The 18,883-nt window shown below is 36.7% G+C and overlaps 2 protein-coding genes and 1 long non-coding RNA gene across 6 annotated transcripts; 1 reads left to right on the top strand and 2 right to left on the bottom strand.

Moving 5' to 3' along the window:
* Positions 1 to 545: 545 nt before the first annotated feature.
* LOC105453033 (dnaJ homolog subfamily C member 17-like) lies at positions 546 to 2,696 on the bottom strand. Its single transcript, XM_011694688.1, has 4 exons — positions 2,631 to 2,696; positions 1,756 to 1,884; positions 818 to 902; positions 546 to 724 (listed from the first exon to the last, which is right to left on the bottom strand). The coding sequence occupies exons 1-4, from the start codon at positions 2,694 to 2,696 to the stop codon at positions 546 to 548; spliced, it is 459 nt and encodes a 152-aa protein (XP_011692990.1).
* On the top strand, positions 2,040 to 15,450 carry LOC105453000. Of its 4 annotated transcripts, XM_011694636.1 has the most exons (15): positions 2,040 to 3,069; positions 3,940 to 4,010; positions 4,119 to 4,257; positions 4,729 to 4,999; positions 5,102 to 5,203; positions 5,286 to 5,558; positions 5,849 to 9,772; positions 9,941 to 10,055; positions 10,260 to 10,473; positions 10,599 to 10,779; positions 10,951 to 11,139; positions 11,203 to 11,355; positions 11,455 to 11,547; positions 11,659 to 13,346; positions 15,338 to 15,450. In XM_011694636.1, the coding sequence occupies exons 1-14, from the start codon at positions 3,025 to 3,027 to the stop codon at positions 11,877 to 11,879; spliced, it is 5,991 nt and encodes a 1,996-aa protein (XP_011692938.1). In that variant the 5' UTR covers positions 2,040 to 3,024; the 3' UTR covers positions 11,880 to 13,346; positions 15,338 to 15,450. The 4 variants fall into 4 exon arrangements, with proteins under 4 accessions (XP_011692938.1, XP_011692940.1, XP_011692942.1 ...); XM_011694638.1 differs by lacking the exons at positions 2,040 to 3,069; positions 15,338 to 15,450 and adding an exon at positions 3,097 to 3,253 and having other exon boundaries at positions 11,659 to 12,712; XM_011694640.1 differs by lacking the exons at positions 2,040 to 3,069; positions 15,338 to 15,450 and adding an exon at positions 3,293 to 3,465 and having other exon boundaries at positions 11,659 to 12,712.
* Positions 15,451 to 15,830: 380 nt separating this feature from the next.
* Positions 15,831 to 18,786, bottom strand: LOC105453005. The gene is made up of 4 exons (XR_974814.1): positions 18,652 to 18,786; positions 18,267 to 18,534; positions 17,480 to 17,627; positions 15,831 to 16,105 (listed from the first exon to the last, which is right to left on the bottom strand). It is a non-coding gene; the product is annotated as an uncharacterized LOC105453005 (long non-coding RNA).
* Between the last annotated feature and the right edge of the window lie 97 nt (positions 18,787 to 18,883).

Consider the following 18,883-nt stretch of genomic DNA (forward strand, 5'->3'; position numbering starts at 1 on the left):
TGGAGGTTCCAGTTCACCAATCAATGCCTAATGTGTAGAATTGTAGATCAAAGACACTCAAAAAGTGCCCGCAACGATACAGCCAGGATTTATTCAAAAATAGGAAAAATTTTGCGCCAAATAATCGATTAATAAACGATTTAACCTCTTTTAAAAACAAACAGGTAACGTTTGACTTGACTAAACTGCGGTTTTTGCGCGAAATTTATTATTATACCTTTATTATTATTTGCATTTGTTGATATTCGTAAATAGATTGCAAGGCAAGCAGTTGTGCGAGAAAAACGGGACACTTTGCTGTGCTGATGGATCAATGATTTCTAGGCTGTTACAGTACTACACAAAATCATCGCGTTTTGATTACTTAACGACGAATGTGTCAAGCAAACGGCACATATTAAATGCCATTTCAACTGTATTGTGTTTTACATCCGATGAGCTGAGTAAAGTTAAATATTGAGAATAGATATTTTTTATTATATAAATATATTTGATCTAGAAAAAAAATAAATACACAAATATATATTCTCTCAATACCTTAAAGATTATGCTTCTTCCTGTGCCTTCAGTTCCTCTATGAGCCTCTGTTGGCGTTCTTCTGCTCTCCTAGCCAAAACTTTCAAGCTCTGCGTTCGCAACACGAGCATGAACATTTGTTTACCCATAGAGGACGTAGCGTTAATGTCGGTTTGTTTGCTAAACCAATTTCTAAGAGTGCCGTTTTCTGAAACAAACATTTTATTAAAGAATTTTTGTTTCAAATTTGAATTATGCATGCATATAATTTTATCGTTCAACTATCAAGTATTTTGCGGACTTACTGCTGCATTTTTATTTTGAAATCTGACTATGGCAGTATCTTTTTTTTTAGATGATAGCGCAAGTCCTGTTATATCTTCATACTGTGAAAAAAAGTAATAATTAAAAATATCTGACGTGTAAAATGAAAAATTAAAATTAAATTATGATATATTACCTTGGAGAATATTTTATTTAAATCATCATAAGTGTAGCCATCATTAGTTGGATTATTCTTTTTTATCTTCCAACTAATTTTAATTAAAAATCCTTTTTTTGGTTGAATTATCTGGTGTGGCAGCACTTCTTGTATTTTCTTGAACAACCACTTTTGCAGTCTTGCATTCGCCTTAATAATTACGTATTTTACATATTTAAATTATCAATCTAAAAAGCTATTTTAACAAATTCTAAAGTTATAAACAATAAGAGAGCTAATGAACCAATCTGGATGTACATAAACTAATGTGCTTGATCAACAATCTGCTTAAATAAATTAAAATGTTTTTCGAACTTCATATTAGCAGTCATCCTCAATGAATTTTTAATGCACTTACAATCACAAAGTCCATACATTTGAATACATGTATCAGCCCTCTTATTGTCTATAATTTGAATTTTTTATTCCTATGAGCCCCTTTCATTTTTATGTAAAATTAACAGTTTTATTTTAGCAAAATTAAGCTGGTGTACCCTTTTTTGTCCCCGAAATTTTTCGAACAATCTTAAATATTCCTCTTGGAGTGCCCTCAAATCTTTAAATTTTTTCCCTTTGCATCTAACTTCTTAACGTCCTTTCTCCGCTTCCTGGCGGCGACAGCTTTGTCATATGCTGCCTAATTTTACAACAAATTTTTAATAAATTAGATCAGCCACGAGACTTTCTAGAAGTCTAAGAAAAAGAAATTACGATAATGACGATGTTAATAAATTCTAAAGAGATACCGATATACTTACTCTGGCATTGGGGTCCGTTAATGTTTTTACTGCCTTCGAAAGTTTCCGAAATAATTTTGTGGCTCTGGGATTATCTGGATTTTTATTAGGATGATACTTTAAGGCTTTTTGACGATAAGCTTTTCTTATCTGAAAATACAAATAACATCAAGCGTTTTCTCATGATACTTCGTCATTATACAAAATATTCTACTGTGCCATAAAAAGAAATGTAAATGTTTTTACGCAAATAGGAAACGTTTTATGAAAATTCCTAAGAAACAAACTGAAAGTACAAACCTTTGATATGGAAGCAGTCGGCTCCACACCTAACAATTTGTATAGATCCATTTTTTTCCCTTTTATTCCACTGGCCGGTGAATTATAGCGCCTTCTCGGAAGGTTATATAGCGTACTCTCAAGACTCAAGACTCGGAGGTAAGCCAAAGAGGTCTTCTTGTTCTTCTAGATATAGTCACAACTAGAACTTAAGGTAGAGAGAATCCTTCTCTGGCCGCTCTCAGAATCTTCTAATCTAGTTGCCTCTGGATTTCAGATTCTTAATCGAATCTGATCGAATCTCAGTATATTTTCTCAGAATCTTCGCTGGAAGATTCCGAGAAATCTATGCAAGAGACGAGAATCCCACGTGTCCCACGAATTGGCAGCGCGCCCGTACCAAAGGATTATGAAGAGCGACGCGAACCGAACATATTTCTGCAGCGGTGTATTTCTGAGTCGTCGTGGTTTTCTGTGCGTCCCATCCGCGGGATCATGCAAGCACCTCACAAAGACCGTACGAGAGAAGGAAAAAATTAAATAACTTGATATCAGCGTGATTATAAGCGGCAAATGACTACACAACACGAGAATCGTGACCGGCATGTGACACTAACCTTCTTCTTCTTCACGCCTTTGGATTTTCGGTTCAACACTAACCTAATCTGACCCGCCTCGACCATTCATGCGGTATGTTCTTTTTGAGGACGGTGCATGCACTTTCTTAACACGGTACATCTTCCCTCTTTTTCTCTTTACGTTGGAGAAAACAAGAGAAGAGATGAGCGGTGCATGCACCGTCTTCGAAAAGCGCGTGGGAGAGAGAGAGAGAGCAACGATTGAGGTGCAGAGCAGAAGGTGCGAGCGACGCGACGACGGCGTTCCCACTGTTCGAAAATCGAAACAGCGGGAATTCGGGAAAAGTGTCGGTGCCTGCTCCGCGGAGCAACGTGCGGAGAATCGACATTTTTTCCGAAACAAGTATTACACCCCAGGTCCTTTTTGTACAATATGGATAATGATGGCGTGAATTTTCACAACATCGCGGACAGTATTGTGAGTATTGAGCACGTTGCACGTTACGAGCGATATTCAATCGCGTTGAGCGTGCAACTTTCGCGAGTTGCGAGGTTAGGTTAGGTTAGGTTGCAAAATTAATCTCCGATGTGCATGAAAAAAACGCTACCTTTCTCGTCAATAAACAACAATTCCCTTTTCACCGGAATTTAAACTTACGAAGGCACGTGTACAGTCCGGTCCTTGAAACTTTTTCGGGCGGCCGAAGAAACTTTCACGGTCACGCCGGCATGCCGGTAGCGAGATCATGTTTTGTTTTCTCTGTTATTGAATACGATAAATTATGCATTTCCTCTTTGTCTTTCGATATTCATTTTATGTATTTATTTTATTCAGAGTTCAGAAGGTACAATTTCAGCTGAGAGAATTTTGAATGTAGGCTACTGAAGAGAAATCAATAGCGGTTATGTGATCATTGGCTGCATTTTCCTTTTACATCTTTTGCTTTAATTTTTATGTAAAATACAATCATATTCTGTAACATTCGTGTACTATAAGATTTAACTGGAAAGATAAGCGTATTTAGAAATCCAATCAAGCACACATTTTGTTTGATGCATTTAAATTACATTTTTTAAATTATTTTTGTAAATATCTTTTTTGTTTCATTATTTGTTTTTTTATCGAGATATATATCTATAAATAGAATAAAATTAAATAAATGTATTTTACTCTAAGAAAATTAATATTTTTTAAAGTACCTGTAAAATTTTTTTAAATATCTCTAAAAATTAACACAAAGAATCTGCGCATCGGCCTACACATAGCTTATTATGATTTTAAAATTAATATAGTTTTTTTTTTGCAACATTTTTTTGAAATACGATTTAATCAAGGTATAATTTTCAGGAACACGATTTGAAGGAAAAGAAAGTAAAGGAATCATTTTTATTATTGAAACGAAAAATGTGTAAGACACAGTAAGTATTTCTCGAGTGGTTCTATGTTTATTTGTAATAGATTCGTTTTGATACGACATGCTATCAGTATCACAAAAGAAGTTTAATGGAGTTCTCTATCCATTTCAGCGATTTAATTAAGCAGTATTCCGAAAATATGAAAGAAATCGAGCGTCTAAAGACAGATTTGGAGGTCGCAAAGAGAGAGGCCAAACACACAATAACCAATTATACAACTGCCATGGATAGGATAAGGGAATTAGAACTTGTAAGTGATAATTGTCTAGATTAATTTATTATTAGTGTACTCTTAAATTATATATAAAATAATTTAATAATGGCTATTTTTATATAAAGTATAATCATTTTCAGTAACATTTGTGTACTATGAGATTTAACTAGAAACATAAACATATTTGGAAATGTAATAAAGATTAAGCATACGTTTACTTGACGTATTTAAATTACATTTTTCAAATTATTTTTGTAAATATATTTTTGTTTTATTATTTGTAAATGTAAAAGAATTTCAACTTTTCAAGCTGATTTTGAAAACATGCAAAATTATAAAATACTATTGATACATAATTTATCCATTTATAATATACATTTGTAGAATTTTGCTTTTTACTTATATTGACATATGAACTCTTGTTTAGATCTTTCTACAAGTGAACCGCTCTTTATTTTATTTATTATCGCATTTTCTATGTTAGCAATAATACTTTAAAAATTTCAGAAAATCGTAGAAGATAAGCAAAGTAATGAAAAGTTAATAGAAGAGATAAATACGTATAAGATAAATATAGCTGCGGACGAACAGAGAATAAAACAATTGACATGTAAATTAAACAACCTGGAAGCCGAACATTTTAACTGTTCCATCGTAAAAGTGGAACAAAAAACGAATAAACACACTGTACAACAATTAAAATCTACGATAAAAGATCTGAAAGACGGACTTACTGCTAAAGCTATGGAATATACTCTGGAAAAGTCATGTTTTGAAGGTAGTGATCAATTAAATATTCCTTATTGTATATTTCTTATGTATTATTTGAGAGGCTAAATTTGTTTGTTTATCAGTAAAAATAAGATTGATTTTTTTTCAGACCAAATCAAAGAATTAAAACAAGAATTAGAAAGGTTGAAGGCAAAAGTTGAAAACTACGAGAAGGAAAAAAAGGAAGTTTCTGCAGATACGGCTAAATCAAGTGAGTACAAAATTAAAATTATATATTTATTTTCTTATTATATGCGAGAGAACGATTCACTATGTGAATTAAATATTTATAGGTACAACTTCAGATATTGGTATTAATGTATCGCTATGCGATATTGAGTCGAGCGTAAAGCCGAAAGTACGAAACCAATATATTCTGACTGACGAATTTTATAACATCAAAAATGATCCGCATCCATTGTTTTGTGCAAAATGTGAAGCTCATTTGCCTCCAGAATTGACTCCTGAAATGATATTCAAAACCATGACCACGTATCCGAAATTAATTGAGAAAGATTTATCTCTTCCACCAAAGAAGATTTATTCGCCGTCGTGTTCATTACCTAGTAAGTAGCAATTAAAATTAATGTAAACGTAGGTAGGATAGTTCAATAGAGTGTCCTTGAAATAGGTCTCGATTGATTAGTTATTGATTATTAGAATTACGATAAATAAAATAATTATTGTAATAAAAATTAAGATAATTGTAGTAAAATCATGAAAATGACTAATGCAATGATATGTGCGTCAATCAGCGTAAAAAATATATATTTATAATATTATACAATATCTATATTACAATATCAGCATTGCATCGTTATATTCATTGCTTTTACATTTTTATTTTTATTTTTAGGTACATACCCGGGTTCCATAAATAGAAATGAAGACACTCTTTCTAAAGTATCTGCACCGCAATTGAGTCCGTACAGCCTATACAGTGAATCAGTAGTGACCAATCTGAAATCTCAGTCGGGACGATCGTCCGCGATGACACAGGTCTCCGAAAGTGTTGAATTGAGAAATGATAATTTGCATTTACCAACCAATCCGATGTCCAGTAATGTCAGTTCAGTTCCTACAATGCTTACCTTGTCTCAAAATAGAAATTGCACGAGGGAGGATTTCTACTCCAACGATTTGCTGACCAAACACTCGTCGTCTATTAAAGAAATGGAAAGGAAAATTAGGTCTTTAGAAGGTAAAATGAAGAAGTTCCGAAGATTGGAGGAAAAGATGAATTCCAGTTCTCACTGTTGCAGCACGAATCACGCAAACGATATCTCGCTAAACTCGAGTGTGATTTCCATGATCTGCAAAGGTATGGCGGAGTTCTACGAGAGAAGAGAAGCATATTCGAAAAATGAGCGAGATATTGATTCGGAAAGGTGTACGCGTTGCACGAAGAAGACGAAGCTGAAGAGGCGACAGCAACAGTCGAACAGATGTAACGCGTGTGAAAACACGTGTTCGTGGAAGATTAATAAGCTCGATGAAAATGATCGAGTACGGGATTCGTGTTGCAAGACCAAGAATGCCACGAAGACGGCTGGTATTTTACAATCCGAGCACGCGTCGTCGAACGTACATGAGAACAATTCGTCGTCGGATACATCTATGTCTCTTAACGACGATGTGTCTCTTGATGAAACTGAAGACAAAGAAGAGTTCGTCTATGAACAAAATATATTGCATTCAACGGAAGTGGAATCCGTCGAAGATAGTTCACGTTCAAGCGCTAACGAAATATGTGCGAGCGATAATCTCTTAAGCAAAGATAAAGATGATGTAGAAGACGTTGATATAGATAATCAAACAGAGGTTGGAACGGTATTCTTGTCTGAAAATGTCACTGATCGTCCTAATGAAAAAATTGCCATTAATGCAGAGACAAGTAAAATGAGAAAAGAGAGCGAAAGTACACGTGAAGATAAGGCTGACGAAGTACATGCAAACGATAATATAGAAGTCTTAAGCAAAGCTAATGTAGAGGATATCGACATGGACAATCAGGCGGAAGTTGTAACGATATTCTTACCTAATAATGAAAATTTCGCTGAACATACTTACAGCAAAACTGTCGACATTAATACAGAGAAAAATGAAATAAAAGAACAGGTTCAAGATGTGTGTGAAGATAAGGTTGGCGAAATACATGCAAGTGATAATCCCTTAAGCAAAAATAATGAAGCTACCGGCACGAATAACCAGACAGAATTTGAGATGCTATTGTTACTAAACGATGAAAATTTCCTTAATCATATCGATGCCAAACTTCTCGAAATTAATGCAGAGGAGACTATTGACATGGATAACCAGACAGAAGTTGGAACGGTGTTATTGTTTGACAATGAAAATTCCGCCGATGATGGCAAAATTGGTGATAATGATGCAGATAAGATTGAAACAGAAAGAAAGAGCCAAAGTACATGTAACGATAAGATTAGTGAAGTACATGCAAGCAATAAATTCTTAGACAAAAATAATGCAGAAGCTGTGGATAGTCAGATAGAAACTACAACGATATTATCCAACAATGAAATTTCCATTGATCATTCTTATAGTATAAGTACCAATATTAATGCGGAGAAAAATAAAATAAAAGGACAGAATCAAGATACACTTAAAGATAAAATCGACGAAATACATGCAAGCGATGATCTCGGTAAAAATAATGTAAAAGTCATCGATACGAATAACCAGACAGAAATTGGAATGACTGCCTTGTCTAACGACGAGAATTCGGTTGATCATACTGAAATTGTCAACGTTGCAGAAGAGGCTACTGATATGGATAACAGGACAGAAAATGGAACGGTATTCTTATCTAATGAAAATTCCACTGAGGGCAAAGTTGCTGATAATAAGGCGGTCAAAAATGAAATAAAAAGAAAGGGCCAAAATACGCACGAGGATGAGGTTGGCAAAATAAATACAAGCGATAATTCTACTAATGATATCAAAATTGTTGATAATAATGACAAAATTGAAATAAAAAGAAAGGGCCAAAATACACACAAGGATGAGGCTGGCAAACTAAATACAAGCGATAATCTCTCGAGCAAAGATAATACAGAGGCTATGGATGACCAGACAGAAACTGAATCGATTGAATCCTTATCTAACGATAGAGATTCCACCGACCAGGCTGTTGGCAAAATTATCGTTCTTAATGCAGAAAAAAGAAGGAAAAGAGGCCAAGGTATACAGAAGGGTAAGGTTGGCGATCGCATATTGAAGAAACTTCGGAGCTTGAAGAGGAAGACGCAGGCGAGTCCGTGCGTAAACAAGCAGAAGAATGTCGAATCCTATTTGAATTCTAGTGTTGAATATGAATTAACGAAAAAACCGCGAATTGAGAATGAAGACAAGATTAGCTCGAAAATGAAGCAAGATTATGGCCCGCTGGAGCAAATTAAAATTTTGAAAAGGAATTTAGATACACAAGCGGAACCTGTGAATAAACAGGGAGACAATAATCATTATGAACCGACGAAAAAATTACGAATTGCACATACCCCGAAAACGTCCGTTGATCAGTCGAGCACCATTAAGAGTGATTTTACGCATAGCATGATAAGAAATATAGCTACTTTAGCGATTCGACGGATAGATAGTGGAAAGCAACAATTAAATAAGAAAAATAATTTAACTGAAATCAAGAAAATTGTTACAAGAAATAAGTGCGATGAGAAAAGCGTTGTCAATTCTATCGAAACAAATAATATTGATATCAGGCCTGTACGAAGACCTCCTCAAAATAATGATACCACTTCGTCTGCTGTTGAACATGTTTTTGAATTTGGAAAAAGTGATAACGTCTCTACTGAAGGTACAAACAATCGAAGTGTCTCAGTGGACAGAGTAATAGAGACGTCGAACGACGAACCGAGTGTATTACATAATGATACTGCAAACGATACGACGAATAATTCAGAAATTGAGGAATCAATTCTATTGAGAACACGAGTTGTTACACGCTCTAAAGACTCGAAAGGCAACAAGGTCAGCAAAGCACTGGAACGAATTAAAACTAGAAAAGAGACAATCACTGAATGTACGTCTGAGACACTTGAAAGTAAGAATAACAATCAGAAAATATCAAAGAACGCGATTTCGAATGACGAGTCGTCGGTTCTGCAGGATCGATCAACCGTGTTGGAAGTAACGCGAAATGGAGATCGTAATAATAGCGATACACTTGACGGACCTATTGAAGTTCCTATTCTACGTTCACCGTCGTCACCGAGGGACAGCGGTATCGTGGTTGAGGGCTGTACAATTGACGGTAGCATGAAAGAATCTCTCGATGAAGTAAAAAGTGCAATAAACGAGCGAGAAGAAGCGTGCGTTAATAAGGAAACAGGTGGAATACGGACTATCATGACTCGGAGAAGAAGTGCGAGTCAACGAGGTAAAGAGAAGGAGTTTAACGTTATTTCTCATCGCGATGTCGAGGAGTCTCAGAGCCGCGACAACAGTGAGACATCCGACCCTACCTACGTTCTACGCTCACCGTCACCGAGGAACAGTGGTATCATTTTTGAAGATTCTAAAAATGACAATAGCATGAAGAAGTCTGTCGAGAAAACGGGAAATTCGAGAAACGAACGAGAGAAGACGTGCGTTTATAATGAAGCAATAGGGGTGCATGATGTCGATGGAGAACTCCAGACGCCAATGATGTCACGATTAGTTGAATATATTAATGAAAATAAGAAATGTGCCAGAAGATATAAGAGGACACGTAGAGAGATAGAAAACGCTCGAGAAGTAGCAGGTACTTAATAAAAATATGACTTAAAGAAATAGCAGTTCTCAAAATGCATGTTTAAAGAAGAAGTTTAAAAGGGAACGCTTAGAGTTTTGAATACTTTCTCTCAAAATATATTTTCCTTTTGATTAATAAAGATTACTGATATAATTCTGTGTATCACATATGTTTCAGATATATTTATAAGGCACCAATTGAACAGACTTATAAACAGTACCTGGGAAAATTCTATACATGATGATGTAGTAAAAAAATTAAACAACACGTGCGGACCTCGTATCATAGCCAAGTTAGTATAACATTTTGCAATCTGTCAAATATATAAAAGTCAGAATTGTACAATATACTGAAGATGTTTAATCGTGTTAACGAGGCACTGTGCAGCAAAGAGTTGATTCCTGATTAAAATGAATGTAGCTACAAAATTAGAAGTTTGCTCGTTAAATGAATAAAATCAGTGAAAAATAATATCTCTCTCTTGCGTGCAATCTAGATGCATATTGGAGTTTTTACTGTCGGAGGAGGTCGATCACAGTGAACCCCTGGACAACACATACACTCCCCCAGCACCGTTGATGACGACATTCGAGCAGAAGATCATAGCGTTACTGTTCGATTTGGAAGTGTCGAAGCCGACGGTGATTCATTTCGTACAAGCCGCCATCGAATATCATCTGTGTAAACTTAGCACACATAGCGAAGTGAAGGTTCGTATTTTATTTGTCTCTAATTAGAACGTAACAAAGTCAAATCAGGTCGTTACAACAACAACAAAAAACGGCACTTTCGTCAATTCACAAATTAATGCTGACACTTTCACATGTACTTCCAGGTCCAAATTGACTCGCTCACGCGGATATACGTCAACCTGTCGCGTATTCAGAAGGATAGGGAAAAAGTACGCATGTTGTGTTGCAGTGCTCTCTATTGCATGGGCCTTCAGTCGATACGCGTTTTGTATACAATATTAACGTGCTGGTCTGAAGTTCTTCCGAATGCCGAGGCTCACAAAGGTATCGTACATGCTGCACTTCAAAAGAAGCTATTTTTGTATATTTCAATAGGAACAGACGCCGTGTGACGAGTGTGATTTCGGTCTCTGGTCGTTGAAATCGCTGATCACAAAATTACGTCGCTTCGTGAAATTTATGCCTGTAAAATGTGTACTATTCGAATTCTTCCAGGAATACTACCAAAGTGCGTAGCCTTCCTTATCAATTCGTATCACATCAGCGATCCTCACACGAACACTCTAAAGCGGTTACTAAGCAAATTAATTGCGTTAAAGCAATTGATAGCGAAATTTTATAACTATACTTTCATTGATGAGACAACAAATGATATGATCAAAGAACTCGTAACTGCTCTCAAAGGTAAGCACATTTTTCGCGTTTCTACGGTTTATATTAATTAATTGTAAACTATATTTTGCCTAGCCGAACGGATCGACGGCTTGGATACAGCCATTATACTTGTTGCAAAGCGAGAAGGGCCGTCTTCGACGTATAAAAATATTATTGATTCTACTCTACTGCCAATGATCATCAGAGAAGAGCATCCAAATGTATATAGTACATTTTCCTTACTCGGTACGATATTTTTTTATTTTGTTCATTTATTTACTTTATTTATGTACTAAATTTTTGACAAAAGAATCCTAATGTATATCATGTTTTGTGCGTTCGCAGGAAGGCTTCTGCGCGCATTCCCAACAACAGATAATGACAATATTGTGCAGAACATCAGTGAACAGCTCCGTGACCTCATCCAATCTGGCCAAGGTGATACATTCGTTTTTTTTTTTTTAATGAAAAATCTAGTTTTTAATAAGCAACATAGCGCATAGTTTTGCGACACAATATACACATCTGATCTGATTGATTTTTAAACAGTTTCGCACGAACTGCAAGAAGGTATAATATCTACGTTGCTCAGCATTTCAAGACACAACTTCAACATCGTCGCGTCGTCTGTGATAAAGTGGATACCGAGTAAACCTTTAAGGCCGATTATCGACAGGCAGTTAGAGACGTTCCTAAATTCACGCAACTCAAAGTTTTGGAAGAATTTCTTACAGAATGAACAAATTGGACTTAACCAAAGTAAAGCGTGATTAAATTGTGTAAGTGTAACATTTGTTTTTTTGTTTTTTTTTTTCAATCATTATGTAATCTGCTCACAGCTTACAGCTAATTAAGCAGATTTACGATGCATTAAGCAGAATTACAATGAAAAATGAGTATTGTCAATTAGGAACGTAATGCTTAATGCTTAAAAATTTTGAATCACTTCGTCTGTTATTTTGTTTTAACAAAGTTAACTTAATGAAGAAAGAACATAACTTTGTGATTTACAATAATTTGTTGTTACTTTCTCACTTGCCAATCTGACATATGATATAATTTTGATTTAATATTTCTACTAATTCACATATTAATGTGTTCATTCATAAAATAGATTAATTTTTGTTTCTTAATTTACTATAAAATTTTGCACATTGTTAAAAAATTGTTTTTTAGTTTTAATGTTTAGGAGAGAATTACTTTTCATTGTATTTATAAAATATTGAAATGTTTCTTTGATTTGGAACAAGTAATATCTCCTTTTGTAAAAAATATATAAAATATAAAATTATGTCTTATACATCGAGATCACTTTTCACGAAACTCCTCTTAAATATCCTAAAGATAATCATATTTTCCGATTTTCGTTTAAAGATCCGAAAGGCTTGAAGAAAGAACGTATCTATTAAAGAACATAATTAGAGAATCAATGAGATCGTGGCAAAGAAATAATTTTGTACACACTTAGTGCCTCTTATTTTTTATTTGAAATTTAAATACATTTATGCTCCTTAAATGTAGTGTAGCTAACCAGCGGAAAAATGCAATAAAACGAGTCAAATGAATATTGAGTAAAAAATAAAAATTATAATATTCCGATCAATATTTTAGCAACGCATTGAATTAAATTTTATTTCTAAAATACAATTGTGGGACAAACGTTGACATTACATCATTTCAATGAATATATATATTTCCTCGTAATACATTATCCGAATACATCACAATAATGTCGCTGGATGTTCTCCCTGGAAAAGGCCAGAGAGAAAAGAAAAATGTTGAAAAGTGAGAGAAATGTTCTCTCTGAGAAGGCAAAAATTTCGAGTGGCAAAAAGTGCAAGCGACTCGGACTTGTCCAAGACTTGGGGAATTTTGGGGCATTCAGGGCTTAGGAAATTTTGTCGTTCGCGATTGGCGCGCCGGCGCCATCGATTGATTCTAGGCATTCCAGCTCCGCAACGGTCAGAAACTTCGCGAAGGATGGCACCAGTTATTGGCGTTTACAGCCGGTGTCGGGCCGGTGTTACCTTCTCGAAAGAGCGTCTCTCTCGTGAAGATACTGACCGGCGCCGCCGCTGTCGCCGTCGTCGTTCGCCGGTACACGCACAGTGCCCTCGGATCCGGACGATCCGGTCCAGTTTGGTCCAGTTTCATCATTCGGAGGCATATCGGGGACGTGTCGCACACGTCCGCGCTGTCACACGAAATAAAGGAACGACGGTCGAGCGAGCGTTGAGGTGGGTGTCCCAAGTCGACCGGTCAATTTTGCCCTTCGATGATGATCGTCCGGTCGGTCGGTCGATTGATCGGGCCGGCTGGCGAATAATAGGAACGTCGTCACGTGCGCTTCATCCGCCGATCGCGATTTTTTCACGCTTCTGTTTTTTTTTTTTTTGCGGCTTCTCAATCCCATCGCGCTCGTCGGAAGGTAGCGGCAAAGGTATACCGGAAGGTCAGCTGCGCGGAAGCAACGTTTGAACGGAGCGAGCCGGACTTCCGCGCGCTGCGTAGCTCCGCTTTCTTCGCGGAGCGCTCGTAGGCGTATTCTCTGTAATCCGGGAATCGGAGCCGGTGGGCTCACGGTCTCGTTCGGCGGCACATGATCTATATCGGCGAGCACGGTCACGCGGTGCTCGCCGATCAGTCATCACTACCGCGCATCACAGGTGCGCCAAAACTCCGATTAACTTGATAGGCTTATCAGCTGATGCTGGTTCGTTGACATTGAACTAGAATTCTTTAATTTTTTGTTTAAATGGAGAAAGGCACGAATCGGAAAAAAAATGAATTGTACAGTTTGATTTTGCTTCTTAAGCAATTCTGTCGATTAAATTAGTCGGAGTTTGGTTGAAGCTCCAGATGCAGACGCTGCAAAAAGAAATGAAGTGATGACAAAAAGATAACGTGTGAGCATCTTAACTGATAAAGTATACAAATGTCTGTGTCGTATATACGCCGAATTTTATTGGTCACGAAGCGCTTATAATACACTTTTGCACTTTGATATATTTATGTATAGCGATCTGTAGCGTTAGAAAATTATCTGTATATATCGAACTCGCCGTATATGTTGACTCGCGACGGAATATTTTACATGCAGCTCGTTTTTCCCTGTACCTACCTCACGGAAAACTGACCTCGCCGCGACAAATCTGTACCGCCGCGATTTCGCAATCTACTCCGGACCGAGAACTTGATCAAGATTCAATTTGGCGCGACGCCGAGAATACCGCGCGGATAGACGTGAAATAAAGTCGCGCGCATGAAGGTACACGAGTGTGAGGACCGCGCGTGTGCCGATCTGCCACGCATTTTTTTTTTGTCGTTGCACACGTGTCCGTAAAAGAAAATCACCGGCGATAACCGCGAGTACATAGATTCGCACGTGTATCTATCGAATTAATTTTCGCGCGGAATTAATTTTCTCCTCTCGAACAACTGCAGCCTTGGTCTTCTCCGATCATCCGTCGAGAACAGATCCGATTTTCTTGACGCTTTCTTTCACCTTCAAAGAGATAAGTCTGCAACGTAAGTCTCAGACAAAAATAATTTTCGCGGGAAGAAAACGCATTTCGAAGAGACAGATCTAACGCGACGGGAGTAAATAAAAAAAGACAAAGTAGAGAAAAAGTAATGCACGCGCACACATACACACACACACACACACACACACAAAACACAACACAATTTCAGTGAAAATAATTGCTTGAATGCTTGCGTGTTGATGTGTAAGAAATTGTAATTATACACACGCGATGTGAACGCAGTTTCAATTAAATTGGTTGACTACAAAATTTATAGAAAAAATGGTCGCCGTTAAATTTTCGCGATCGATCCTTCGTAACCGCGCCGGCTATTTCCGATCTCGATTACGAAAGAGCTGAATTTAACTGATTCACACAAATGGAATGCGCCCACCACTTTCACGGTTCCCAAGGAGCCGCTCGAACACGTGTCGCGCGAGGCGCTTCGATGTTACGTAATAACAAGGTGCCAGCCAGCGTTGTCTTGTGACAAACGGAGCACGTGGACTCTCGAATTCTGAGAGCCCCTCATTAATGACACGAGAAAGCTATCGCACTTAAACAGTTAGACTTGATGTATTTTCTACGACACCTGTTTATATATATTTAATTTAAAATAAAAAGAATAGCCAATTTTATTCTTTAAATGGTGACTATTATAAATATATTGTTCTAATGCACGTTATTTTCTAATTTTTTTTTAGGTTGACGAAACTTGAAATTTATACTTAAAAAATTGGACTTTATATTATTCCCATTATTATGTCTGCGTTATAATTATTTTACGATAAAGACTGATTTATTTACATAAAAAAAAGGATTCATTTTTATTTATCCTTTAAAATGTATTTTTCCAATGCAGCTTATTCTCCTATTTGCTTTATCGACGAAATTTTACATTAATTTCGCCTACGTCGTATAAGCAACGTTAATTAAAACTCCTTAATGTGCTCCAGGTTTCCGAAACTATAAGAGACGCTGATGGCACTCGATTGTGTTTACACGTATTGTTAGTACGTTCTTGCTCCATTACCTTGGCACATATCCGCTTTTTACGTGTTTCCTTCCTGATAATGTACCCTCCGTTGGTCGAAATTGCTCGTCTTTTTGCAACGCAAACATGCAATTGAAACCGATAATCGAACAGCGATGAATAAATCAACTCAAGAGAATGACTCAACAAGAAGGGCAATAAGGTAAACGATGAAAAACCACTTATTTTATTTTATCATATTTCTAAGGAAATCTAAGAAAGTGCCCGATTTTTAATTTAAACTTTACAGCGTTATTCTATGACATGCGCGTCTCGGCTTCTTCGAGGATACTTTCGGGCTTTCACAATCAAATCAGAAATCGCACATTTCGGCAATTACGCGTGATTCACATTTTAACGCCCCGAGACGTTCTACGTGAGCGCGTTATCGCGGTTGAGAGGTCACGCTGATTCTATTGTCCAACGTCCAACGTCTTATCTGCAAAATAGATTTATTCATAGATCAGTAAGTACATCCGGAACGACGGACGTAATAAACTTATTTACAAGACATAAAAGTTGAAAATGAATAAAAGAAGTGAAAAAAGATATAGTGTTATATAAAAATACAGATTAGATAACCGTCGAGAGCCGCGCGGAATCCGAAAAAAAATCTGACGTTGAACCGACGGCATTAATCCGATCGAAATACTTTAATCGTTGTGCAATACAGCGCAGCGTTGATTAGATCCAATTAATGTACGCTGTTATCGTTTTATGATTTCAATTAAATTTTGGATCTTAATAAAAGATAAACAGTGATTCGTGCTTTTCGTTCGAGATATCCATAATATAAATATAATTCAATTAATAAATCAAAGGAATTCCCAGTAAATTCAACAATTTAGAAAATATGGGCTAATGGGAATCAGCGCGGTAATTGGTGCGCAATGATAATTTAAGTGAATATCACTATTTGTTTCGTGTAAGTAGATTTATTCCAACGTTCGGCCATGGCCGAAACGTTTGGAATAAATCTACTTACACGAAACAAATAGTGATATTCACTTAAATTATCATTGCGCACCAATTACCGCGCTGATTCCCATTAGCCCATATTTTCTAAATTGATAAATATAATTGATTTTTTTTATAATACTCATATCTTTACGATTTTCATTGATAATAACAAAAAATATCGCGAGAGCATTAACTTGTCAAATTAGTAGCTTTAAACGTGCGCGTATAAATATTAGATATACCAATTTTTTTATTTCAATAATTCACTTTTTCGTTCTAAAATTCCTCGCACATTTTTATATTTCTTAAAGTAGTGATGCGCGATCCGATTCATAGCCGAAAATATTTATATTTTCTATTTTATACAAAAAAATTTTATAAAAACGATAACATTATGCGTTAAGCGCCTTGGTTATTTAAAAAGATCCATGCAACTTTTATTCATTTTTTTCTAAATATTACACACAACCAAGAAATTATATACACTATATACATATATGTATATATATGTATGTATGTATATCGCTTTAGACATTCTATTCATCTGTGTTAAAATTCAGGATAGAATCAGAGTAACACCGTACTAAAATTCCATTTATAATTTATATTACGTAGAATTTTATGTTATTTTATCTAACAAGGAATGTTGAAGAATTAAAATACACAGAACATACGTAAAATATTTATATTAAAATACGCAACATGTAAAATTAGAAACAGAACTTTATCCTGAAATCTGACGCAAATTTGTAGAGCTCTAAACTACGTACAAAATTCATAAAACTGGAAAAATTCAATCGTTACAACAATGGTTGTCGTTCAATCGTTACAATAAATGAATGCGTAGCCTTACACTCGAAAGAGCGAAACAACACTCAGTCATACGAATAATTTTAAAATGCATCAAGCAGTGTAAATAAAAACTGCACGTGGCTGAAATATCTCCATATTCCGCCTGTCGACGGACAACCCGGTGTACGTGCAGCTTCCGATGAAGAGCGCTGAAACATGCATACGTGCATACATATTCAGTTTCTTTTATTTCCTATAGTATCGCGCAATATTCAGGTATATACTTAATTCATTTACACGCGATTGTTCATCCAGATTGCTTTGGAGTTTGACGCTCGCGCGTGCCGGTGCTGTGAGAAATATCCACGCGAAGGTCTCTTACGTTTTCCGTATACTTGAATACATTTACAAATCCAAGTTACATATTTGAAATCGTTATTTGAGACTCGCGAACTTCGCGAGAATATGCATACAGCCTCCCGACGTCACTCTCCGCGTCGCGACACTTCCAGGACGAGGAAGATAACGTACTTCTTCAAATTGTAATTAGTCCCTGCCCTCTTCTTCTCTCCTTGTTTTTCGTTCGCGCGTCATTAATCCAGCCGAGAAGATGGTAAATATCTTTTTGCTTCCGCGTGGGTTAAAACGCGCGCACCGCGTGCGCGGCGCGTGCCAATTTTCCGCGCTTCGCCGTGAGCCTGCCGCGATGACGACAATGACGACAAGACGGCGACGACGCGACGGTGACACGCATGCGGAACGTGACGATAACATCTTTTTTTTTTCACAATCGGATGCATTTGCATCACGGCTTTCGGCTAGAAACGCGCTGAGCGCAAATGACTCACCGTGAATCTTCTTCCTCGGAGCCGCGGAAATCACCGATCGATATTCCGATAATCACTTAAATTTCCACGTCAAAGGTGCTCACTCGGGAAGACGTAAAGTCGTTTTTTTTTCCCACTATATTTAGTTATCGGTAATTTCAAGATGTTGGAAGTCTACGAAGCGTCACTTTTCATCCGTATTGGAGCGTTAATCCTTAACTGATGAGACGGCGCTTACACCGTGCGAGCTTCTTCACGATTTACTGATAAGATGACGCTATTCACTTATCTAGGTTCAACGGAAAGAAGGAAATATGATTATCTTATCTTATGTAAAGAACATCGAACAATCGGTGGCAGTTTAGAAATGAAATTGTTTGCACGCCGAGAACGGAAAAATACTTGCCCGAGATGAACTCGTCACCGTCAGTGTTCCGTATCGAAAATAACGCCCTTGCCGGGTTATGGATTAAATTGATATACGCAGCGAAAAAAACAAAAATCGATGACATTGACGATCCGCCGCTCAAATCCGTGACATATAAACACAGATGTCGCGCACGAGGAAAGGTCGATGCTCGTTCGCGCAAGGTGAAGAACACGGTCGTACGATCGATCGGGGGCATCGGATTCGGGGC

This window comes from Wasmannia auropunctata, unplaced genomic scaffold, assembly GCF_000956235.1.
Source record: "Wasmannia auropunctata unplaced genomic scaffold, wasmannia.A_1.0 LD336023.1, whole genome shotgun sequence".
Classification (NCBI taxonomy): Eukaryota; Metazoa; Arthropoda; class Insecta; order Hymenoptera; family Formicidae; genus Wasmannia; species Wasmannia auropunctata.